The sequence below is a fragment of the Cnephaeus nilssonii genome, assembly GCF_951640355.1.
Source record: "Cnephaeus nilssonii genome assembly, chromosome: 14".
Lineage (NCBI taxonomy): Eukaryota > Metazoa > Chordata > Mammalia > Chiroptera > Vespertilionidae > Cnephaeus > Cnephaeus nilssonii.
The window spans coordinates 60,611,846-60,638,784 of NC_137085.1; the positions used below are offsets into that span (position 1 = coordinate 60,611,846).

Sequence of the window (26,939 nt, forward strand, 5' to 3'; positions counted from 1 at the left end):
AAATCCTTCTCTTTCCTTATGTGCACCTGAGCCCTGCTCATTCCCCACAGCAGGGTTATAGCTCCATGTCCTTTCTGCCGCCCCACACCAAGACCTTCTAATCTCAAGACCAACAGAAATATAATATGAGCCACACATGTAATTGCAAATTTTCTAGTCGCCACATTAACAAAGTAACAAGAACAGGCATGATGACTTACTTAATCCTGTATCAAACACCAGAAATATGCCAAGAGAGTAGATTTCAGGTGCACTCATCGCACTAGAAAAAGGTTAACTATGAGATATGTTAATTAGCTGATTGTAGCAATCATTTCACGATGCATACATATATCAAATCATCAAGTTGTATGTATTCAATATGTATAATTTTTATCAGAAGATATATAAATAAAATATAATCAGAAAAACAAAGTAACAAGAAACAGGTAAAATAAGTTTTAATCATATATTTTACCTAACCCAATAAATCCACATTAGTATTATCTGAACATATAATTGATATAAAATTAGTAATGAGATATGAGCAATTGACATTTTTTTTGTATCAAGGCTTCAAAAACTAGAGTATATTTTATACTTACAGCAGCACATCTCCCTTGGACTAGCCACATTTCCAGGGCTCAGGGCAGCACTAGGCTGTGTGATTCTTGAGGACAAGCTTAGGGACTGGCTTGAGGTAGGAATCAAAGGCTTGTTGTTGAAGTCCTCTCTCCTTGAGTCACACACTCATGTCTGTTCTGTTCGGTTTGAATGGTCACTAGAATCGGTGTTAGTAACCTCTCCTCCATAAGCCCCTCAGCTAATCACAAGCACTCAGCAAAGACCAACGGCTACACTTTGACTCTCCCACAGAGCACACTGAGCTACAGGCAGTCCCTAAGCCTGGAATTCCAGTCCACATCTCGTCCTGATACATGCTTACTTCTGCCGGAATGTTCCTTCCACTTCTCCTTTAAAAAGTAACACCTGTTCTCAAAAAGCACCCGTCCCCTGCCACTTCTCAATTAAATTTAATGCCTACTTTCTGAACACTTTTTATCAGGATTTATGTTGCACTCTCACAATTAATTTGCTCATTGGTCTCAGTCACTGCTCTATGAATTATTGTGTGTGTGTGTGTGTATTACATGTCTTACTGGTTTTACCCAGACCTAGAAAATCAATGCAGGAACAGTACATAATATCCTATATAATAAAAAGCTAATATGCAAATAGACTGAATGGTGGAATAACTGGAGCCGAACAACCGGTCGCTATGACATGCGCTGACCACCAGGGGGCATGTGTGGAACATGGCGGGCGTTGGCTGTGGCGGGATGGTGGAGCAGGTGAGCGGGGGCGCCAGACCAAGGTGGGGCATCAGTCGCTATCATCAGGGTGAGCCTCTGATGGTTACCGAAAATTCTTTGCTCCTGTATGCCACGGTCCCACCTGCCGCTCACACCCGCTGCTGGTGCTGAAGCCACTGCTCACACCCACTGCCAGCGCCGGCCCTGCTCACACCTGATGCTGGCGCCGGCCCTAATCACTCCACGCCATCAGCGTGTGGGAGCAGCGGCGGCAGGAGTAGGGCTGCCGGCAGACAGGGCATGGGGGGGCGGGGGGCCACAGTGGGAAGGGTTGGGCAGGGGCGCAGAGGATGGGCTGAGACCCGCCCCTGTGCCTACCACAGCCTCTTGGCCCACAGTTCCTTTCAAGGTTCATGAATTCGTGCACTGGGCCCCTAGTGTGTTAAATAAAATGTCAATTTATCTTTATAATTTTGAAAGAAAGCAGGGCTTCTGACTTAAGATATACTCGGAATGTATCACCTGCAAAGCAGGTCAATGGCTAAGTGTTCAATATATTGGCCCATACCCTGGGAAGGGGAAGGGGAATGGGAAAGATGGAATCCAACATTCACTGAGCACTTTTTACTTCCTTATGCCATCGCATTTAACCCTCATGACAACCCTGTAAGGGAAATATCATCACCTTCATTTCACAGAGAAATTAACAAGAGGCTCAAAGAGGCCAAGAGACTTGTTCAAGGCCACACAGCTAGTGAGGGCCCGGGGAGAGATGTGAGTCCAGGTCCGTCCCCAAAGCTGATATTTGCGCTGGTGCTGCACTCACAACAAAGGTCTAGAGTAATGGCCTTCTGATGGCTTCACAAAAGGCCTAGCTCAGCTGTGCTCTTTTTACAGATGGTGGAGGAAAGCACAACACACAGCCAGGCATCTCTTCTCTCTCCCTTCCCCCACCAGGATAATCTGCCTCCTCCCTACCTTGTCAAACATAAAGGGTAGTAACAGGAGATGCGTCCTGACCCAGCAACAGAATAGGCTCCCGGGGACACAGGGCTGGCTCAGAACTGCAGGGAAGGCCCCGGGTCTACATTGCACAGGCAGCCAGGCTGTCAGAGGCCAGGGGTCAACTCCAGCTTTTGAGTGCAAAACACAGCTTTCCTATGCACCTCCTGCTTTTCCACTGAGGCTCTTGTCTTCTCTCTTATTAAGCATTTCTGCAGCCCTCTGTCCTGGAGTCTGCCTGGACTTCACCCAGTTGCACATACTAGTACATGTCTGCCAGGCTGGTCGGTGCTGTCACGGGGAATCCCAGGGCTGTGGAGACCAGCCTCAAGACACTAAATCTGCTGGCCACACACCTGGCAGTGGGCAGAGCGCTGGGGTGTGAATATGGATTTGCAAACAGGGGCAGATTTCCCCTCCAACCTCTTGTCTCTCCTTCTAAGAAGCAGCTGGACAGATAAAAGCAACAGACTGTCCGGGCTGATCTCAGAAGCATCTGCCATCCTGAGCACTGTGGCCCCTCCCCTTGAAGGCTTGTGACCGGGTAGGGAGGTTGGACGGGTTTCCTCGTTCGGTTTCTCTGCAAGCTTAGCCTCCCCAGGTAAACCAACCTTTTGAGTTTGCAATTTGTATTGTTGTTTGAAAGCCCAAGTTTCCTAGCACAAGGAGATTTAACATACAGAAGTCAGAATAAAAACATAAATTAGGGACACTCATTTGCTTTGTTTTACAAGGGATCTGATGTGGGGGTTCTTTAAATGGCATGTTTCCTTGGTACCCTTAGAGATTAGCTGACAGGTAATTTTTAAAGGAAGAAGTCTGGAATAAATATAGCTGCCACTTACTGAGTGGTCTCTCTGAGACAGGTACTGTGATTAAGTACTTTACATGTGTTGTCTCTATGATTGTTCACACTAACCCCCCAAATTAGATATTGGTATTCCCGTTGTATAAGTGAGAAATCCAAAGTTCAAAGAAGTGCAAAGTCACGGGGAAAACCTGCTATGGTGGACTGAATTGTGTCCCCACAAAAGATACGCTGAAGTCCTAATCCCTGGTACCTGTGAAACGTAACCTTATTTGGAATAGAGACTTTGCAGATGTCATTAGGTGATGATGAGGTCATCCTGGATTAGGGTGGGCCCTAAATCCAGAGACTGGATTCTTATAAGGAGAGAGAGAGAGATTGTGATGCAGAGGACACACACACAGAAGGCCAGATGGAGACAAAGGCAGGGGTTGGAGTGATGCAGCTGTAAGCCAAGGAATCCAAGGGCTGCTGACATCCATCAGGAGGTAGGAAGAGGCAAGGAAGGATTCTTCCCCAGAGCCTACGGAGGGAGCACGGTCCTGCTGACACCTTGATTTCAGACCTCTAGGCTCCAGAATGTGAGAGAATAAATTCTGTGGTTTTAGGCCACCCAGTTGTGGTACTGTTATGGCAGCCCTAGGAAACCAACACACCTGGGACTCAACCACCAAGTTCTCCGATTTAAAGATACACCATCCTCCTCCCAGAACATGGGGGCTGCCTGGTGTGTGGCTTTTGACACTGCAGGCTCTCGCTCTTGCTGGTATCTGACCCGCCTGCGCTTGAGGAAAGCCAGGGCGAGGCACTGGCAGGGGAATGACATAATCTATCAAAACGTGGGTAAAGGGGATTGGAGAGGCACAAGAACAGATGCAGGGAGTTTGTTTAGAAGTGCTGCTATTGTCCAGGATGAAGTGAGGTGGCTCGGACTCATGTGGAGGCTGTGGGGATGAGAAGAAATCAATGACTGCCAACCCACTGGATTTGGGATTAGCACGAGGGGCTGTCATCTGTGAAGCCAGGTTTCTGGCCTGGGTTGTGTCGGTGTCATTGTGAGAAGGAAACAGTCTGCTGTGAGCTATGTAGCCTTGACAGACTCAAATTGCAATGAACTGGTTGCAGAGTTCTCTAAGGTCCTCAGGCAAAAGTAGGCATGAGCCTGATACGCAAACGCACCAGCTATGAGACGCTGGGCAAACCATTTAACCTCACAGGCTTGTTTCCTCACCTGTAAAATGTGAGGATAATGATATGACTTATATGCAAACAACGGTAAGCAAATGATAAATGGTTAGTTTTTATAAAATATTTTATAATTACTAGAATGCTTTCTCCCCACAACCCTTCAATGGCACATCTTATGAAGTCCCATTATTTCCAAATCAGGTAGAGGGAACCTTGTTTTGTTTCCTCAATTAAATGTAAAAACAAACAAACAAACAAAAAAAAATGTGAGGAAACTGCGGTCTACAGTGGTTAAGGACCAGCGTAGGTCCAAGTCTCAAAACAAATGGTTTAGCTGCATTCATGCAACAATACAGGATACATCATTTTTAGTGCAGAGATTTAAAATTTTTGATTAAAAAGGGAATGTAAATGAATTAAAGCCCAGCAGTGTAGAGAGTATATATTTATTTCCAGCAATTCATGGGAACAGCATGTACCAGTAATAAAATAAGCACTTGCTCTTCCCTAACAGATTTTTTTTTCCCTTCTAAAGGGCAAAGGAAACCATTCAGTTTTGTTCAATGCAGGACACCTCGTCCTTTCCCCCCGAGGTTACATCACGTGGGCCCTTTCATGGTTTCAGACAGTGAACGGCTCCTAAGTGGGGCTCTGTTCTTTGTCCAGGACACTTTATCTATTAGGGAGTACAGTGTGTCCACCACGACAGGTGCTATTTATGTGCACATTCTCAGAGCTACTCAAACAATAACTTCATTCTTTTCTTAGAATATATAAAATAAAACACTTTGTACAAATTAATAAAGATCAGGTGCTTTTACACTTGTAGAATTGGGATCTGTTCTTTCAGCTGAGATACTAATAAATCTAGATGCCTTTACTAGTGAGAAGTAACTCAATTTGCCTGCTATTTAAAAACAACCTAAATGAGTTATTATATAAAGAGAAACTAAAATATTTTTTTTAAAAAATGTATTTTTATTGATTTCAGAGAGGAAGGGAGAAGGAGAGAGAGACGGAAACATCAGTGATGAGAATCATTGATTGGCTGCCTCCTGCTCGCCCACTACAGGGGATTGAGCCTGCAACCCCGGGAATGTGCCCTTGACCCTTTGGTCTGCAGGCTGATGCTGTATCCATTGAGCCAAACCAGCTAGGGCAAGAAACTAAAATCTTAAGAATCATAATGAAGGGAAGAAATTGCTAAGAACAAAAATAAGGACAGAGATCTTGCAAAAGCCATTCCTTATCCAACCTGTTTACTACCCTCTGTATTTTCCTCAAGTGTCTCAAAAGTATTAAAAACTGAAACACACTGTGATTTATCCTTTCTACTCCTCCATCCAGACCCATTCTTTCCCCCACATTTCCTTTTTTGGTTAATTATTCCAGCATCCAGCCGAGGCCTGGAGTCATGCTGAGAGCCTCATGCTCACTGCCCAGGTCTGAAGAGGCACTGAATTCTGGCAATTCCATCTCCCAGATCATTGTTTCACCTGTTTCCTTCTCCCCATCCCCAAGTTTACGTCTTGGACCAAGTGTTTTTGAACTTCCATAACAGCCTTATCTATAAAATAGAAATAAAAATGCCTTCCTCATAGGGTTGCTGGAAGCCTGAGATATGTTTGCAAGGTGCCTAGCCCATTGGGGACATGGCATCTATACTAATAAGAGAGAAATATGGCAATTGACCATCACTCCATGATGCCCACAGCCAATCAGGAGGGAATATGCAAATTAGCAGGACAAAGATGGCGGCAGCCACAGTGGGTGGGAGGCTTGGGTTGCCCCCGGCGATGGAGGAAGCCAAGCTTCACAGCCGCCTGGGCTGGCCGCTGAAGGAGGGGCCTGTGGGCAGTGGCCATGGAGCAGGCCAGCCACTGAAGGAGGGGCCTGTGGGTGACAGCCATGAAGCCAGTCTGAGTGCACAGGAGGCTTGGGTTGCCCGGGCCTGCCGCGAGGGAGGGGCCTGCAAACGGCCCTCAGCCCCTCACCCAGGCTGGCCATACCACCATCAGGGTGAGGGTCCCCGCTGGGGGGCGTGGCCAGCCTGCAAACAATCATCAGCCCCTCCCCCAGGCTGGCCAGGCCCCCCAGTGGGGACCCCACCCTGAAGGAGGTGTGGCCAGCCTGAAAACAGCCCTCAGCCCCTTACCCAGGCTGGCCACACCCCCATGGGGTGAGTGTCCCCACTGGGGGGCATGGCCAGCCTGCAAACGGCAATCAGCCCCTTACCCAGACTGGCCAGGCACGCCAGCGGGAACCCCCACCCTGAAGGGGTGTGGCCAGCCTGAAAACAGCCCTCAGCCCCTCACCCAGGCTGGCCACACCCTCCCAGCAGGGACCCTCACTCCATGGGGGTGTGGCTGGCCTGCAAACTGCCCCAGCCCCTTGCCCAGGCTGGCACCGTCCCTAGTGGGGACTCCCACCCCAATGGGGGCATGGCCGGCCTGCAAAGCACCACAGGCCCCTCGCCCAGGCCACCCCACCCCCCAAGGGAACCCCCACCCTGATCCGGGACACCCTTTAGGGAAAACCAGCCGGCCCCCACCAGTGCACCAGGCTTCTATCTATATTAATAAAAGGGTAATATGCTAATTAAATTGGGAGACCTTCCAGGAGACCTTCCGGATGTTCTTTTGGACAAAGCCATGGTGGCGGGGCCGAGGTAGAGGCGGTTGGGGCCAAGAGGGGATGGCAGTTGTGGGTGATCAGGCCAGGATGGGACGGCAGTTGTGGGTGATCAGGCTGGTGGGGGGGGGCGTTGGGGGTGATCAGGCTGTCAGGGGGGCAGTTGGGGGCAAGCAGGATGGCAGGGGGGGCAGTTGGGAGTTATCAGGCTGGCGGGGGTGGGCAGTTGGGGGTGATCAGGCCGGTGGGGGGGGGGGCAGTTGGGGGCGAGCAGGCCAGCAGGCAGAGTGGTTAGGGGCAATCAGGCAGGCAGGCAGGTGAGCGGTTAGGAGCCAGCAGTCCCAGATTGCGAGAGGGATGTCCGAGGGGTCCCAGATTGGAGAGGGTGCAGGCCGGGCTGAGGGACACCACCCCCCCAACCCCCTGTGCACGAATTTCGTGCACTGGGCCACTAGTGTCATAATAAATGGTGTCATTCTTATTACCACAGGTTCCTGCAAATGTGAGACACTCCAGATCTATAAGGGCCATCTACCCCCCACCTTTCCTCTCTGATCTCATCTGTCCTTTCTCATGTTTCTTCCACTACACTTCAGGGTCTTGACCCTGATCTTCCTCTCTAGAATGCTTTTTACCCCAGATAGCCAATGGATCTCAGTACCTGTTCTGTGCTGAGATACTGTGCACCTATAGCCCTCTCACCTGCTAGCATACTATCTAATTTACTCATTTTATATTGTTTACTTTCTGAGCTCCTCCTCTAGAAGGTAATCTCAAGAGGGCAGCAATTATTATTGTTTGACCCAGGTGGAGTCTGGGACACAGTGCAGAAAACCATCCGTGGTCCAGAGGAGAAACTGGGTCTCACTGGGATTTTGGTGTCTCCATTTTTCCTTTGTCCCTGGTTCATATTGCTTAGCTAATAAAAGTTTTGGAGGCAAGACACTCTCTATGTAGCACAACCATTAAAAAAAGGGGGTGGGCAATAATTGAGCCCCCTAATATAACAATAGCACGTTTGGCTAGTATCTTTGTTCTCAGCACAAACATCACAAACACATATTGATGATCTACAGATTATTGAGTGGGGAGATTACTTAGTTGTATTCTCCAGAGACTCATTCAGTCAACCTTCTACTGGGAAATAGTACATTATGCTTGCAGAATATTTCAGAGGGAATGACAAATATTAGTTTGCCAAAACAACTCCTTCACGCAACAGAAATAGGCCCTGATTGATGGGTTCTGCTAGGGTGATTTATCATCATTTCTCCTGCCCAATCCGCCAGCTTTATTTTACTGTTGACATTTCTCATGCAGTTCTCTCTGGCACACACTAATTGGAACTGGGACCTTAGATAGGGCCTCCAAAGCTCATTATCCTGCATCATGGATGTGCTTTATGTGAGGTGAGATTCTAATTTTAACAATGCTGACTTGTAGTGATAAATATTTATCCTGAAATGTTTGCTGGGCCCGGAGTAAGCTTCTCAGTGTCTAAAGTAGCACTCATGAAGTGTCACTCAGCGTTCTTCTCCGTACTGGTAGCAGACAGCTGCACACAAAATTTAGGTAGCCCAGTGCAAACACCTGGGCCATTCTGTAAACCCAAACGGGACAGAATGGATTAAATTAAATTGCGAATGAATACTAGAAGGAAGAAAGATACCAGTTTCCTCTAATAGCAACCATCTCTTTATAGCTGCTATCCTTCCTATAAGTTTTAACTAAAATGCCAAAGGGAAACACACTTTAATATCACACCCCACAAGTGGAACAGCTTTCCCTGTGGACAGACCTACTTCCATGTCACACCGGCATATTATCTGGTGTGGCACGGCCCTAGTGCAGGGAGCAGGACACACACAGCAGAAATACACACAAATGCACCGTAAGAATGAGCCTGGCATCTTAATTGGGATCAAAGAGATTCATTTAATTGATCTTAAAATATGTAACTGTTTAAACGAATTTGTACTTATTCTAAGCAAGTGGTGGAAGATACGAAAGGTTTTTGAAAATAGGGCCAAAAGAGAAACCCCAGAAAAAGTAATGGCTTACATCCATTTTCCATTCTTTCTACTTTACACTGAGTGGCCAGATTATTATGCGTTCAGAGATCATAATAATCTGGCCACTCAGTGTATATCCTATATAATAAAAGGCTAATATGCAAATTGTCCCCTCGACCAGGAGTTCGACCAGCAGGCAGGCCGGCCAACTGCCCATGTTACCTCCCCCTAGCAAGGCTGGCTGGACCCCACCCATGAATGAATTCATGCACTGGGCCTATAATTAATATATATACATACACACACACACACACACACACACACACATGCACTGGGCCTATAATTAATATATATATATATACACACACACACACACACACACTGAGTGGCCAGATTATTATGCGTTCAGAGATCATAATAATCTGGCCACTCAGTGTATATCTGTATTGATTGGCTGTACTGTCTTGGAGTGAAATGGATTAAAAAACAAAACCGAACCAAACCGAAAACAGCTGTTTCTAAAAAAAAAAATGCAGATGAGCTAAGGTTGCAGTAAAGCAAGGAGCCCACAATGAATATTCAGCTTCACAACCCTCTTTTTTAGTGTAAGGCTGATATAAATTCTAGTGCAGGGCATTTGCCATAGGGAGGAGAGCAAACCACTTTAAAGAACAATAAATTAACTACTGAGTGTCTACTGTATGCCAGACACCATAGTAAGCACTGCGGTGAAAAACACCGAGAGAAAAGAGTTTACAGGTTAGTGGGAAAGATGGATGGACGTGAACCATTACAAAACCAGTGAGTGAGAAACACAGGTGTCCATTCATAGAGTGTGACTGGAGGAAAGGGCGAGGCGTGATTGGCTCGGCTCCTGAAATTGAGAGGGCTCCAGGGAGATGGCATGGATGTTGAGCTGTATTTTGAAGGGTGCAGAGGAGCTGAGCTCACTGTTCTTTTGGAAATGGAAGGGTGATGGCCATTTGGTCTGGCCACATGCAGCCATTCTGATCAAGTTACCTGCATTACACATTCAGCAGCCAGGGTCCTGCCTGTAAATTGTGCTCTGGATGTTTTGCTAAATCTGCAAGAAATGCTCTTTATTTTTTCATGAAAGATGTGGCCAACCAAAGTTCATTAATTAAAGAATGCTTAATTCATTTTCCCACTTTTATTAATTGGAGGCTTCCAATTAGAGCCTCTGAGTAGCAAGGACCACAACACAGGGAGATGGAAATGTAGCTGAGAGCAAGCAGAACTGGAATTTATACAGACAGGGAAGCTGTCCTGAGGTTAAATGGGGGCATTTAGGGACATTTTGGGGAAGCACACTTAAGAAAGCTGTTTATAATCTGATGCCTAAGACACCAGGGCAATATGGGCTCCTCACACCTATGTGTTCTCTCCTATTTCCTGGCAGTTCTTTCCTGTGTCTGACTACTCACCATCTCCCCTTGGAGGGTAGTCCTTAGGATTCTATGGTTACAAAGAAAAGAAACTTTCTGGCTAATGTGAAGATGGAAATTGATTGGAAAGAAATGGGGGAACTCACTGGATTAAGAGAAAATCAAGACTCATGTTTAGAAACAATAGGCACTGGTTCTTTTGGGGTTCTGGGAAGCAGAAACTGATGGGCAGTCGCCCTGTGGGGCCAAATCAGATTCAAGGATTTTTCCTTCAGTTTCTGTGTCATTTACTCAAGTTTCCAAAGCCGAGGAGAGAAACTGAATCAACTGGCTGGTTTGTACTAAAAGAAACGGAGATCTGCCCCATGGAAATCAGGATGCTGCACCCAAGGGTAGAGGAACCCCTCCCAGTGGGGTCTCCCTCTGGAACCAGGGTGACATCCTTCGAGCAAACCTCCATTCGGGAAGTCCTGATGATGCCTTTTGGCCAAGATGATCAAAACCAGTTTCTGTGATGATCAGGGTGAGATGGTCCACATTTCCTCATACAGTGAGTGCAAGTAGCCGGGGGAAGCAGCCCTTTACAGACCCATGCTGTTACTGAGCACGTCAGCACTGAAAAACCAAGGAAGGTGAAACCCTGGGTCGATCTGACAGGTGGAGGCGACCATACACATCTGGGCTCCAGGGTGCTGACTTGTTGAACATGGGCCCTCCCATTAGGGAAGCCAAATGGTTAGGGGAGCAGGTAATAAGAAACCTGGAAACAATCCATCCCTGAAGACAACAAGAGGACAGCACTGCAGAGCTGAGTTCTACCCTGGTTCCACATGGACTCTGTCATGGTAGTCTGGGTGGTTTAACCAGCTCACTGTGCTTTGAGTGTGGGATGAGTAAAATGGGATGGTACTTGCCATCTGTACATAGATTTTACTTAGATTTTATAAGCCATTAGGAAACTGTAGGGATTCATGTGGAAGGTGAAATCCATTAGGGTAGCCACATCAGGCAATAGCTTCTGACTTCCTCACACTGGTCACACATTCTTCAACTTACCTTGGAGCTTCCAAGGTTTTCATCCCCTGGCTCACTTCCTATTTGGGGTTCCCTTGACCTTTTCACGTGACTTGAAGACTTACCGTATTCTCTGGCTTCGACTGTTGCTCTCTTCTTTGAGTCTGACTCAGGTCCCCACCAGTTGCTACTTTCAGCTGTCTTGCTGAGCACCCCAGTTCCAGGACAGTTTTGGAGCCCTGTAATTTGAGTGACAAACGCTCTAGTCAGGAGCCCTGGCCTTGAGAGGACCCGAAAAATGATGAAAAAAGCCCGAGCTACTTAAATGTTAGCCCCGGCAGTGCAGTGGGGAGTCGTCTCTATGCCCCCACGTATGTCTTCCTGTGTTTATGCATAAACACTCAGTAGTTTCCAATCATTCTTTCTCTTTTTTTCTATTTCATTAAACTGCCATGCAATATTTTTGTGCATTTTTAAAAAGCTCTGTAAAGACAGTTTTCAGTGATGGGTGAAATGATGCCTATAAATAACTTGCAAATCAATTTGTTCAGCTTGTAGAAATCTTAATGAAGAAAGGTGCTGTTTAATGTGCAAAATAAAAAATTCCATTTTAGTCTAGAGTATGGAACTAATACTCTATGAAAACAGCCTTGAATTTAGAGTGGGGAAAACCCAGGTGTGATCACCCTGGCTTTCTGGTTTACCACCTATGTGGCTTCAGGCATTGTCATATAACTGCTCTCAGAGCTCAGTCTCTTTTACTGCATAATGAGGGAATCATGTCCACCTTTTGTTGTATTGTGGCAGAACCAAAATGAGGGAACATACAAAAATGTTGCTGATAAGATGCTGGGTCCCTAAGGCAGGCCGATGCATTTCTGTTAAATCTGAACTTGAAAGATAATCTAAAAGTGATTGCAAGTAGAATGGGAGGGAGGGAGAGAAAAAGGGAGGAGAGTTAGGAAAGAAAGAAGGAAGGAGAAGAGGGAGGTAAGGAAGGAGGGAGAGAGGGAGGGAGGGAAAAGAAAGAGTGCCTTAGAAATCATATTTTTAAAACTCAAATTCTTCCTTTTCCTAACACTGTTTTCTGTATATGAGAAGCATCTGAAAAACAAAACTGACTTTTTAGGAGGAACAGAAAAGACAACTTTAGTGCTTATCAGTCTCTCAATGTACTGTTCTATTTTTGGCCTCTAAATGTACTTCATTGGGAGAACACCATGTTTTTAAACCTCTTCATTTGTAGATATAAAAAAGGTAAGAGTTAAGGTATTTAAAGGCAATGCTTTCATCTATTGATTACTTGTCCTTGGTTTTGGATAGGGCCACCAATGACCAGAAAGGAAATAATCACATTTGTAGTAAAATTGATTAATAAAAAATGAATAAGCTAGTAAATAGTTATGGTTCACTTACTATGGGTCAGATCCTGTGCCACAGGGTTTAATTCAAACATAGACAGATGCATGGATAGATACACAGATGCTTACAATGAGAGATCAACACTTTCATGAATGTCACCGCATTTACTTTCATAAATGCCTTAAGAGTTGATGGTATCTCCATTTTATACACAGAGACATACACTGTAAGAGCGTATGTGGTTAAGTGACCAGGCTAAAAGTCAAATGGCTGACAAGTATGTATTTTTCAGATCTGATAACTGATGGGGAGAGCTTGAAAAATGAGAGGATTTGGTAATTGTCAAGTTTAGTCACTAATCAACCTTCATTCATTTAACAATGTTTTACTGAGCACCTTCTATGTGCTGGGCATTGTGCTAGGAACTTGGGAGACTACAAAGTTCTACTTCATACAGCTTATAGCCTAGTGGAGGCAAGAGACAATAAATATAGCAAGTATGATAGTGACATACAATGGCAAGTGCTAAGAAGAAAAATAAAGCAGGTTGAGCCAATAGAATAATTAGAAGGACGAGAAGCAATTACTCCATTGAAGTCACAAAATCCATAAAGCATATTTTTCCTTACAATTCAGAAAGGAAACTATGTCTTATCTTTCACTACTGGCTATTTTAACTATAGAGAAACTAAACCATGTAATTAAGAGAATAAAAAAGAAGCCCTCACCAGTGTGGCTCGGTTGGACTACCTATATTATTACTAACCTAATATTTTTTAAAAGTAGATTCACTTTTCCTTCACCTAAAATACCTCATTGATGGTTCGAGGTAATAAATTTAGAGAAATCATGGGTTAAGTATACAAGTTATATACTTTTAATAGTATATGTCTGCCAGAAGCCAATTCCAGCATGTCCTAATTACAAGAGTTTCATCAAAAGGTTGATGAAACTTGGGACTCAACAAGGGCTGAGTCACATATGTAATCACCTGTTGGAATGGCTGAAAGGCACTTCCCCCAAATATGAATAGGATCATTGTTTGCTGCCAGACAGCTCAGGGTATCTCAGTCTACATGTTATTGCCTCCTGTTGGCCAAACACCTGAACAGCCGTAGGCTATTCCCCAATCTGACAATGCTTGTGTACCCTACCCTTTGAAGTGTATTATCTCCACCTTGCCTTAGGACAAATTGTGTTATAAAAAGCAAGGGTCCTGAGAGAACTTAGAACTTTAGCTCCTTTAGCTGAAGCTCCTCTGACCCCCAATGCCTTTCAAAATTGTCTTACGTCTCTGGACTCTTATTTAATCTACACACAGCCTTTCTCCAGATTGCTGAACCCTTCTTAATGCTGGAACAAGAACCCCGGCATATGTCAAAGTCAGCATATAATCATTAAAAATGTTTGTTGTACCACCTAAAATCTTTTCAAGTGCCACGGTGGTATTTATGCCACTCACTGCAAAATACCAGGATACAGAACAACTACTGGACGTCAAGTCAAAAACCCCACATGTGAGGATAAAAGTTCCTCCCCTGAGAATTACCCAGGGAGCCCGCGCTTAGGGCTGTTTCCACGCCCCCTCCTGTGCCCCTCCCCTCTGCTCAGACCAAAGTCTTAGCTTGACACTCCGAGGGACGGTGGGTTTGCAGGCAACTACTGGAATTAGGAAGCTGAGTAAAACAGTCAACTGTGGGCCTGTTGCAAGAGGTACATGCACTATTATTACCTCCTGGCTCCAGAAAGGAATGAAAAATGACCAAGGAGTTCATTGCATTTTCCCATCTCTAAAAGCAGTGGCTACCTGAGGACAAACTTAGGTCATAAATGAATGGTAATTATGTATACACAATTAAAAGTATAATTATAAAATTCTTTCCAGGCTTCATGGAAAATTCTATTAATCAGAAACAAGTCACTTATCTCTAAAACGTCATAGAAGAGTTGAAACCTGAACCTTGAAAATAGACTTTCAAAGGCAGATTTCAAGAATGTTTTTTTTTTTTTTCCCATCTGAACTTGACAGACACTAACAATGGCCTGACTAGATTTTCTTTGAGTCATGCTTGAAAAAGTCGGACTGTAATTTAGATGCTATTTGATGGTAAGCTGCAATACTGCCTGAGGAAACTGAAGCCACCATATTGGCTTTTCTTTTTTATTCTTAATCCTCACCAAGGATATGTTTTGATTGCTTTTTAGAGAGAGGAAGGGAGAGGGAGAGAGAAACATCAATGTGAGAGAAACATCAATCAGTTGCCCCCCATTCCCTCCCCGAGCCAGGGATAAAACCTGAAACGTCAAAACTTTTATAACAGGTCCCAATAAATGATATGCCATGTCCAGCTATTTTATACTAAATGCTATGTAGGCTACATACTGGGGAAAACTATGAATTGCTAAGATGAGAAAATGAGCATATTTAGGGCATTTTGCAATTGTAGTCCAAAATAGAAATGCTAAGAAATTTAAAAACACGTTTATCAATGTTTTAAGGTCTCATCAGTGAATTAAGTCCCTCAGATAAGTGGCTGTATCAAAGGCTTTTAAAATTGTAATAACTTCTGCAATTATATATGCCATATTTCTTTGGCACTAATTTCTTCTAACTAGACAAATCAGTTGGAAATTGAGAAAAGCATGAGAAGTATGTCATTTTAATTGCATAAGTAAATGATACACGAAAAGTTATGAGTGGATTTGTTTAATTTCCTTAAATTTTAGAAATACTGTATATTTAGAAATGTTGTATACCAAGTAGTGAAACTTTAAAAATATGCATATATAGTAGGTTGAAATAAACATGTTCATTTTTTTAGGGGAAAAAAGGTCTTCAAAGAATACAATTTATGCTTTCCAGTTTTCATTGGCTTCATAAGTACTCACTACATTGTAAGGTATAAAAATATCAAATCACTATATTGTATACCTGAAACTAATATAACTAATAAAATACTGAACACCAACTATACTTAAATTTAAAATTAAAAAATAAATTAGCTTTGGAAGTGGAAACAATAACTCCATTCTTTTGATATGGTTACAAAGTTCATCTGAAAAATAAATTTGTAATCTAATCACAATTTCATACTTGGTGTACTTCTAAAAGTGAAAACTCTATCCTTCTTGGTTAATAAACACGAAGGCCATGACCAATAATACAACAAAGCAAAGCATAGAGGAATAAAAACGTTTTAATATGGAAAATTTTCATCAAATTAAATTTACCTGGCTAGTTGTTTAAATTTATTCTAGCAAGTGCATCTAAGGTGAGGATGCTAACACAGATTTGTTTGCAAAAATAAAGCAGTAACCAAGAAGAGGACCTCTCAGGTGATCTCCTCCAGCTCTAATTTTCCATTCACCCATCCCTTGATCATTAATGATTTCCTTCCTTCCTTCATTCCTCATAGATAGTTCCTATGGGCCATCCACTCTGCTAGACTCTGAGAATAGGCAGAGGAGCAAAATGAAATGGACTCCAACCACAGTCCATCAGCACGAAAAGCGGGAGGCAACTATACGCCCGAGTCTCTAATACACATGGAATTGGCCAGCTTCTGTGGAGCAGTAAAGGAGTCCGCCTGGGTGACATGCACTCACGCACATAGAGACCTTTTGTATGGAAGCTGCAGCCTTTCTCTAGCACTTAGTTCACTCAGCATGTGACAACACGTTTCCATTCATTTATAGTTGAAGATATGGAGGCACAGAGAGGTGACCTAACTTGTTGAAAGTCACAGAGCAAGTTAGACATCTTAAAATGGAACCTGTTCTATTGCAATGGTTTAAGCTAATGCACTGAGAATCTGCCAGGCATTTGGCTCAGAGCCTGGAACTGGGAATAAGAAAGATGAATAATACTCCATTCCTGTCTGGAGGTGCTGACACTCTCATGCTGGCAATGGCTTGAGGTAGGAGTTTGGGGAATTATTTTAATATTTGATCATCTTTTACCTCCTGCCGGGTCTCTGAGGACTGTGGCAGAACAGAAACAAACCTGGTACTGTGTGTGGATCAGAACATCTGATCAAGTACACAGGGGGAAGCAAGTTCAACTTGGCTGCCATCTGTAAAACGCAAACTAAAAGACATTTTTTGCAGCTATCAATCTTGCAAAAGTTTTAAAATAACAACACTCCAGGTGGAGAAATTGGCCCTTTCATGTACTGCTTTTGGATATGTAGATTTTATGTTTAGATTCCCAAATTGCAGCATGATGTGTAATAGTTTACAACCAGGAATGATATCTATGTTCAACAGTAAGTGAATGTATAACTAAATTAAGGTTATGTTCATGCAATATTAGGTTATATAAGGCAGATTTTAAAGATTACTTAATGACCTGGGGAACTACTCACCATCAAATGCTAATGAGAAAATAGAATATTAAGCTATAACCAACATGAGCCTACTTTTCTAAAAATAAAATATACATATATATCTCTATTACATGCATCAAAATAATACCTGTCATTATTTTGGGGGTGGTGATATTACAGGTGATTTTTATTTTCTTCTTTTCTGTGTTGTCCAAATGTTCATTAAGCTGATTCCATTACTTTAATAATTAAGGGAAAACACAATGTCTTAATTTTTTTCTGATGAGATTGAGTCTCTGAAACGAATTGCCTGCTACCAACTGGTTTCAGGCCCCATGACTCAGCCTCTTCTGGTCTAGACACAACAGACTAGAAAGGCCACGAGACCAGAGCCTCATGATTCAGACCTGCTTCACTGCTTACTGGCTAAATCTCTTTAGTACAAACAGGTCTGAGCCTTCGCAATTTTACCCATAAAATATGCCTCACAGATGAAGTTTAGAGAGGGTAGAAGAAAAATGCTTTGAAAAGCACTATATAAATGTAAGTTATGTCTTACATAGATAAATAAGATAGAATACAGATGCTAGAATCAGATTGAGGCTCAAATCCCAAATGAACACTTCTTAATTTTATCATACCAATCAAATTATGTAACCTCTTTGAACCCCAGCCTCATCGATTACAAAGTGCAGATACTAACACCTTCTTCAGAGCATCAATGGGAACCAAGCACCTGCGCAGTGCTCAGTGTAGGTTAGTTTCCTTCCTTTCTTAGCTCTGCCCTGCCCTTACTTTGAAACAAGGATAAAAATACTCCAGCAGCAGCACTTCCTGTTCTCAGTTAAAAGCCTATTTATTTTTGATATGTTTAAGATGTATAACACTTTTTTTGCATTTCTCTACCCTTTCTGGTTTGGACCCATAGCTAGCACAAAGTCAGCATAACTTGGGAACATCAGTGTGAGGATTGTGGACAAATTTTAAGGGAATCATTGGATCCCACAGTCTGCCATACAAAAACTCCGAAGCTTTCGCACTTCCCACTAGGGCGGGCAGAGCAGGAAGTGAGGACACGTCTTTGCTTTGGTGCACTGAAGTTATTTCCGCTATTCGGTCTCCTGAGACTCTGGGTTCATCTAAATATACGTGTGACATTCCGCAAATGTGCAGAACTCAGAGTTTCTCAGGCTCCTGTCAATTGACAATCTCACATCTTAAATGTTTCCTTTAATTAACCTTCTCCATTTTCAAATCAATTTTCTCACTTCCTCGTGGTGTTGCTGCTATTCTAAGAAATGCAGACCTCAGGGATCTATATTTCAAGGATCCAAAGATTCACATGCCAAGCCTGGAACTCTGTAAACAAATAGATACCTAAGCACATCTGCTATCCCTCCTGCAGGCCCACATTTAAAAGTTTAAGGATCAAGATTAAAGTATCAGGGGATCCAGCCTCAGGTTTTATTATTTGACCTCTGGGTTCCCTTTTGTAAAGGTCTTTCCTTATGGAAGCATTGAAGATGTTTGAGAAAGGGAGCAACTCACTTCAGGCTCTCCCTGTTCTGGGAAGATTACTCTGTAAGGTGCCGGGAGGTTGATTGGCAGGGCTGGTCCAAAGGGGAGGTGACAGTGGAGGCAGATCAGACAGGAAGAGCAGATGAAGGGCACATTGTGGCAGGTTCTGTTGGTGCCCTGTCCATTTCCCTGAAGTCTTCGTTCTGGCTGACTTCTGACTGCTAGCATCTACCTCCCTTCATCTGACAGCTGAAGAACCGACAGCCCACACCCAGCAGCCCTCAGCCAATGACTCATAGGAGTCAATACATAAACACCCCAGCTCGCTTGCCCTTTGGGTGGAGGAACTCTGAGGTGTGCTTTATTCATTCCCTAATGCTGCTATAAAAAAAGCTTAAAGGCTTAAAGCACATAAATTTATCTAACAGTTCCGGAAGTCAGGACTCCAAAATGGATATTATCGAGGTGTTATTAGAGCCATGTTATTTCTGGAGATTCTAGGAGAGAATCTATTTCCTTGCCTTTCCATCTTCTCGATGCTCCTCCCATTCTTGGCTCTTGGTTCCTTCCTCCATCTTCAAAGTCAGCAGTTTAGCACCTTCAGATCTCTCTCTGACTCTGACCCTGCTGCCTCCCTCTGGAGAGGGTTTACTTTGGGTCCCTTGGATAATCCAGGATGTCGTCCCAACTCAAGACCCTTAATGTAGTCATATCTGTAAAGCCACCACATTTACCAACACATTCACAGGTTCTGTGGATTAGGACATGGCTATTTTTGGGGGAGGGGTTGCCATTATTCAGGCTACCACATGTGTGTTTTACACCATCTCCTAGAGTTCTAAGGAATGAGGCCACTAGGGGAGGATGACAGCCATGGAGAGTCAGAAGGGGATCTGAGTTTGAGGAGGTGATACTGAGTTCTGTTTTAGTAGAGGTGACATTAGGACAACAAAGTGACAATGTTAGTAAAGGAGTGGAATGTCTCCTATGAGTCAAAAGCTTTGAGACAACATGGAAAAGGTTGTGCATAGAACTTTTTTGATAATAACAATCTGTCAATGAAAGAAACAAGAGATCCAAAGGGCATTTGCTATCATTTGAGGTAAGAGAATAACTTCCACTCCAGAGGAGGACTGTAAATCCCAGAAGGGCCTGAAATGTCTAAACATGAGCTCACACTTTCCCTTTCAGAAATGTTTTTCACCTTGTAGTACTTCTGTACCACAAGCAGGCACTATTCTAAACACATTCTTTAAAAACAAACGCATGAAATTCTTGTTATAAGTATACTAGAGGCCCGGTGCATGAAATTCATGCACTGGGGGAGGGGAGTAAGGGTGTCCCTCAGCCCAGCCTGCACCCTTTCCAATCTGGGACCCCTCGGGGGATGTCTGTCTGCCGGTTTAGGCCTTATCCTACAGTCGGACATCCCTCTCACAATCCGGGACTGCTGGCTCCCAACTGCTAGCCTGCCTGCCAGCCTGATCACCCCCTAATTACTCCCCTGCCAGCCTGATCGATGCCTAACTGCTCCCCTGCCAGCCCGATTACCCCCAACTGCCCTCCCTGCCAGCCTGATCACCCCCAACTGCCCTCCCCTGCTGGCCCGGTTGCCCCTAACTGCCCTCCCCTGCCGACCTGGTCACTCCCAACTGCCCTCCCCTGCCGGCCTGGTCACCTCCAACTTTCCTCCCCTGCCGGCTTGGTCGCCCCTAACTGTCCTCCCCTGCAGGCCTGGTCCCCCCCAACTTCCCTTCCCTGACGGCTTGGTCGCCCCTAACTGCCCTCCCATGCAGGCCTGGTCGCCCCCAACTGCCCTCCCCTGCCGGCCTGGTCACCCTCAACTTTCCTCCCCTGATAGCTTGGTTGCCCCTAACTGCCCTCCCCTGCAGGCCTGGTCCCCCCCCCCCCTAACTTCCCTCCCCTGCCGGCTTGGTCGCCTCTAACTGCCCTCCCCTGTAGGCCTGGTCCCCCCAACTGCCCTCCCCTGACAGCCTGGTCACCCCCAACTGCCCTCCCCTGCTGGCCTAGTCACCCCTAACTGCCCTTCCCTGTAGGCCTGGTCCCCCCCAACTGCCCTCCCCTGTAGGCCTGGTCCCCCCCAACTGCCCTCCCCTGCCAGCCTGGTCGCCCCCAACTGCCCTCCCCTGCTGGCCTAGTCACCCCTAACTGCCCTCCCCTGCTGGCCTGATCGCCCACAATTGCCCACCCCTGCTGGCCATCTTGTGGTGGCCATCTTGTGACCACATGGGGTGTCCATCTTATGTGAGGGTGTGATGGTCAATTTGCATATTACCTATTTATTATATAGTATAAGGCCTGTTATTCTTCCCATTTTATAACTGGACCAAAGATCAGAGACATTAAATAACTACCCAAGATCCTATGGATAATGGTAGAATCAGGATTTGGAACTAAACTGGTTCAACTCCAGGGCCTTAGATTTTAATCACCTCATTCTCCTGCTTTGGTTTTGATTATAAAGAGAAGAGGAATTCAAGAAGTGGTTTACAGAGGAGTGAGTACCCAGCAGCTAGCAACAGCAGCAAGCCACCACCTGAAGAGTAAAGGGAGAAATGATGTTACAAGAGCCTAATAGGAGCTGTAGCCATGCAAGAGGGGCTGCTCACCAGGAGCTGCAGTGATGCCCAACCTCTCTCCTCCCATCTGCCTGCCTTCTGTCATGGGCCCAATTCAACTGGAAGCCAGAAGGCAAAGAGCCCCGATTACTTACTCTACAAGGTTCAACATCCTCAGGGACAGAGAAGAACAGAAAGTGTACTGAGTGTAGGGGAGAGATGCAAATGGAGAATAAAAAAAATACTTTAAAAGAGTGTATTCCATTCATTTTTATCAGGCTTTTAGTCCATAAGCAATTGTAATAGTAAAATTTAACAGGACTCAAATATGTAAATATGTTATGGCTTAAAAGGAGCCACTAAGATATTCTGTTCATTAAAAATTGAAATTCTTAAAAAAGAGAAGTGAATTGGTCAGCATCCTTCTAATCAAAGACTCATTCCTCTTTGCTCTCTTGAAACCAAACACATCAGGCCTCATCTTAATATCATCTAACTTAATTAAATGCCACTATTTAATTTAATCTCACCTAATTTAATGCAGCTATTGCACAATCCAAGTCTAGAACCGCTGAGTCAAACCATTTAATACCCAGACCAACAAGAAGATGTAGTGTCCCAGAAGCCTGTCCTGGATGGGTATCAATGACAAAATTATGAGACGTCTACAGAGTGAGCACCTTTTGTTTTTCATTTTGGCAATAAATAACCCTATGGTCTTAGTCGAATCATTAAGTTCTCTGTGACTGATTATAAGTCCTTATCTACAGCAGAGGTGGGGAAACCTATTTTCTGCCAAGGGCCATTTAGATATTTATAACATCATTCACGGGCCATACAAAACTATCAACTTAAAAATTAGCCTGCTACATTTGGTCAAGCATTTAATTAACTCACCCCTAATGCCTTGGCAGGGCCAGACCCAATGATTTTGCGGGCCTTATATGGACCATGGGCCAGACATCCCCAGCCCTGATAGAGGTAGAATTAATAATACCTGCCCCCTCTTTGAGAGATGTCATAGCAGTTAATTGAAAAATTTGATGTGACTTTTTTTTTGTGAGTTCTAATACAATAGTAGTAATTATGTTAATTCAGAACATAGTCAACCTTTTGTTTTTCCACAAATGCAGAATTTTGTCAAATCTTTCCAAGCAAAGTATCCTCTGTACAATTGCTACTCCTCAAATACTGTGGTTTTGTTTTGTTTTTTCAAATACTGTTTTGATAATAAAGAGAAAGGTCTTGTTGCCAAGTAACACACTGTCTATTTGCACCCAGGTGTAACTGGTGTATGTTGAGCCATCCCAGTTACTTTGGTCAATTCCCTTACTACCATTATATCTAACTTCTTATCAGAAACAAACTCTCTTCTTTGTGCCCTTTGTATGTGTAAGCTGAAACAATGGATAGTTGTTTGTCAGGTAAACAGAACGTTGACTTTTTGGTCAGTTTTAAATCACAGTTGTGTGATGTCTCCTAAGAATCTATTACGTCTAGGGCTCTGTTGGAGAACAACCCACGCAATAGCTAACATAACAACAGCTCTCCATATATTGCTCTGCAGTTGGAAGGGGGCTTTCCATAGGTAGAAATTGCCCAACCTTCAGTCATTTTTATAACATCAGCATGATATTTTGTCATATTTTCATGACTTATGCTCTATTATTCACCAACCATTTGACTTTAAATTGACTTGCCTTTTTTTTTTTTTAAAACTTAAACATTACTTAAAAGGTGAGCTTGATATTATTCCTATAACTAGAGAACCAACATTGCTGGACATAAATAGAATAAATGCGATAAGAACAAACTAACACTGTTTAATTCCTGTCAGATGCTACTGTCCGGTAAAGGTCCTTGAGCTCCAGGTATGCTCTTTCTTTTTTCTTTTTTGAATGTTAAAATATTTTTGTTGATTTCAGAGAGGAAGGGAGAGGGAAAGAGAGATAGAAACATCAATGATGAGAGATAATCATCGATTGGTTGCCTCTTGCACACCCTCTACTGGGGATCGAGCCTGAAACCTGGGCTGTATCCTGATGAGGAATCGCACTGTGACCTCCAGGTTCATAGGTCCATGCTCAACCACTGAGCCATGTTGGCCAGGCAGATACGCTCTTTCTTGTGAGGGGTAGGTTGCGTGAAAGAATGTGACTTGCATTGATGAGACAGAGTTTATAGAGACAGATAATCCCTAAATTGAAACTCTTTAGTGAATTACTTAGATGTTGGGGGAGAAATTATGGTTTATAATTTTAATTTGCACAACAACCTTGTTAAGTGATTTGGTAGGTAAGCACCATAGGTATTATTCCCATTTTACAGATGACAAAACTAGGGCTCAGAGAGGTTACATGGCTCGCTCTTTGATTACACAGATGGTAAAGGACAGAGCTGGGCCTCAAACACAGGCCTTCTCATTGCAAGTCACGTGTTCCTTCCACCACACCAAATCCCTCTCTGGTGTAAACGGCCATGAGAGGTGCTGCAGGGGACCCGGATGCAGTGCACTGAAGATCCATTCCCTCGAGCAGTGCCAAGTGATACATTTAAATGGCATCAAGAGAAAGTAAATAAGTATGCTTAGAGATATTTGGCCCAGAGGATAATGGTGAAAATATTGAGCAAATAAGCCCACTTTAAGTTGGACAGTTAGGGAAGACTTTTTGGAGTGACTTTAGAACTGCATATTAAGGGTGGGCAAAATGACAGGAAGAGAAGATAGAAGGAAGGCATTTCAAATAATAAGAACAGTGTGATCACAATGACCAAAGATATCAAAGAAAGCTGTGTCCTGGTTCACTGCCAACGGGGAAATGCGGACAGGAAGTGCCACGCCTACATTTTAGTCTTATGTTTCCTGAGGTGGAATTCATGACTGTTTTGGATTCTTTAAAAAGAAATGATTTTCCTTAAAAGGATGTATGCTCCAGCAAAGTACTTACAGGGTATTTTTTTCCTAAGGAAGTAATGATGGATGTGTGCTAATATTTATTCAGATGTGCCTCATACTTACAGGAAATTGGAAATAACACTGATGTTTGACAACATGGGGCTTAATTACATAAACTTCGGTGCCTTGACCCTGGGGACACGGCAGTCTTCAGAAAGTATGTCAACCTCTGCAACTGAGATATGGTCCATCACCTTCACCTGAGACTTGTTAAAATGCGGTATCTGATTCAGTAGCTCTGGAGCCAGGTCTGAGATTCGGCATTTCTAACAAGTTCCCCAGTGATTCACAGGCGGTAAAGCTGAGAGGCACCCAGGTGGGTGATGAGCGGCATGGGAAGGTATTTGTAGGCGCACTCTCCCTCTGGCAAGGAGCCCCACCATTCCCTTTCCCCTCTTCTTCCCCCACTCCTTCCCCCACACAAAAAAGAAGAGATTTGCAATTAAATGGCAATTAAACAGGCTGATTTCACAAGCATTTTTTTTCTGTATGATATTACATTGGTAAAGATTTAAAAATATGTATAAATTCATACATATGAAAGAATGAGAGAGGCAGATATAGAGAGAAAGAGAGAGACAGCAAGACAGTAAGACAGACAGATAACATTATATACCAAAATCCCAACCATGGTGGAGTTAAAGGAGATTAACTTTTTCTGTGTTTGCTTACCTGTATTTTCTGCTGTAACCATGACTCTTAAAAAAAAAAAAAGCAATAAAACTATATTCTTCATTCCTTTTATGCTTTCACTGAGTTCTTTCCAGAAAAATAAACATGAGCCAACAGGCTGAATTGGAAGAAAACAACCCACAGGAATTGAATCAGTGTAATAAGGTTTCAGATGGTGGGAACACCACATTTAAAGAGCATGCATATTCAGGTGATTGGAAACGAAAATAGTTAGGATATGAATTTGGGGTGGAGGGTGCGGGCAGTGGAAAGAACGGAAGTGACACTGGCGAGGTCAGCAGAGCCCAGTCCTGAATGGGCCCTGAAAGCCTTGTGTGGAGGAAGCCTAACTTGCCCAAAGGGCAATGTGAATTGTCAGGCTCGGTATGGGCTGCCTGGAGTTTTAGGAAGAATGCTCTGGCCACAGCGTGGAGGAAGGCATGGAAGTAAGACAGGAGGCCTGGAGACCAACTAGAGGCGGCGGCATTAACGCAGGAGAGAGGTAATCCCAGCTGAACTAGGCCAATGTCCGTGCAAACGGATGATTGCAAATGGAGTGAGATTGGTGATAAGCTGAAAGTGCGGGATGATGGGAGAGACACTGAGAATATACGTAATAAATGCTTATTTCCTTCTTATCCTCCGCACGGAGATCTAAGGTCAGTCACGTCAGGCCACGATTAACTAAGTGGCAGTGAAAAAAGTATTTCTGGACACAAAATACCTGGCTCTCCTTGCAAAGCAACTGTTTCAAACGTGTATAAGAGGCTAGCAGTCCTCAAAGTGAAGTCTAGGGATCCTTGAGGGTCAGTGCATTTCCGTTCAGGGTGTTGTGAGCTCAACACTGTTTTCACAATAATACGAAGACAGTATTTGCCTTTTCTGCTCTCATTCCTTCAAAGCATATTCTGGCACTTTCCAGAGACTACATGTTGATAATGATGCAATTGCTCTGATGGCTAATGTCATACGCACACGGATTTTTCTTTTGTTTTTTCCCCCTCACTTTTAATTTCAAATATGGTAAACAGGGAAAAATATAACCCACATAAACAAAAGCTCTTTAGGGTTCTCAATAATTTCTAAGTGTGTAAAGGCGACCTGACACCACAAAATTTGAAAGCTACTGCCATAAGCACTTAGAGAAGATTTTAAAGGCACCCACTAGCAAGATCTCAGCAAAATTATGAGTAAGGGTAAACTCTACTGACTGAGGAGCCTAATTGCCATCTGGGTTTTCATCCTTTAAACTGGAGCTATGTTGCTTGTACATCTAACTAAGACATTAAGCGTGGCATCTAACTAAAGAAACCAAAGCATATAACATACAATGTACTAAGAAGAAATAAGAAATCTACATCTGCGATTTGGTAGAGACTTTGTCCTTTAAACTTGTTTTTAAAGTTAGAAAACAGAGTCGCTGAGTAATACTCAGAACTTAGAACAAGATCTCGGGTGTGTGGGCCGGAAAGCAAAGCAGAAGCTGCAGTGTGGGCAGGTGGAAAATTGCACAGTGAGGAGGAAAGATGCGAACTGGACTCAGAACCGGAGCTCCAAAATCATGTTTCCACCCTTGAAAGGACTTTGGGACCATTCTTTGAAATAACTGAGGAAAACGGGCTGGTTAATTAAGCATAAATCTGGCAGTCACCTGCTCATCATCTGAAGAGTCCCTTCTTTTCAAAATTAAGCTTGTTCTTTAGATGGTCATTTTTTGGGGGGCTACCATTTGCATCAATGGTTAAAAATATTTTCTCAAAATTCTTCTTATATATTTTATAAAATGAAGTTTGTTTTTTGCTTATTTACTTAAAAGGATCTGTCATTTTCCTGGGTAGGATAATATAGGAGAATGAGTTGAATACTAATTGAATATACACCATTTGCCAGAATCCGAGGTTCTTGTCTTGTTTTGAAAATTTATAAATGGCCTGGAAAGCAAACACATAAGTTTTAATGAAATAGGACTCGGAAGACAGCAGAGAAAGAGGACAGGAAAAGCTCTGAGAAATTTAGAGTAGTAACACCACTAGACATAACAGACTTGAGTTTGAGGTCCGATTTTCAACTTCTTAGGTAGGGGATGATAGCACATTTAAAAATGGTCACAATTCTTTGCAGCTCCTCCCAGCAAGAGTCCATTTTTCTACCCTGTGAATCAGGACTTGTGTTAT

The 26,939-nt window shown here is 43.6% G+C and overlaps 1 protein-coding gene across 2 annotated transcripts in view; it reads right to left on the bottom strand.

The window, feature by feature from the left end:
• Nucleotides 1–26,939, bottom strand: part of SLC24A2 (solute carrier family 24 member 2) — a 231,773-nt gene that overhangs the window by 141,503 nt on the left and 63,331 nt on the right. For both annotated transcript variants that reach the window (XM_079790684.1, XM_079790683.1), the window contains exon 3: nucleotides 11,479–11,592. In XM_079790684.1, coding sequence (XP_079646810.1) covers nucleotides 11,479–11,592 — 114 coding nt within the window. The remainder of the gene's footprint in view (nucleotides 1–11,478; nucleotides 11,593–26,939) is intronic.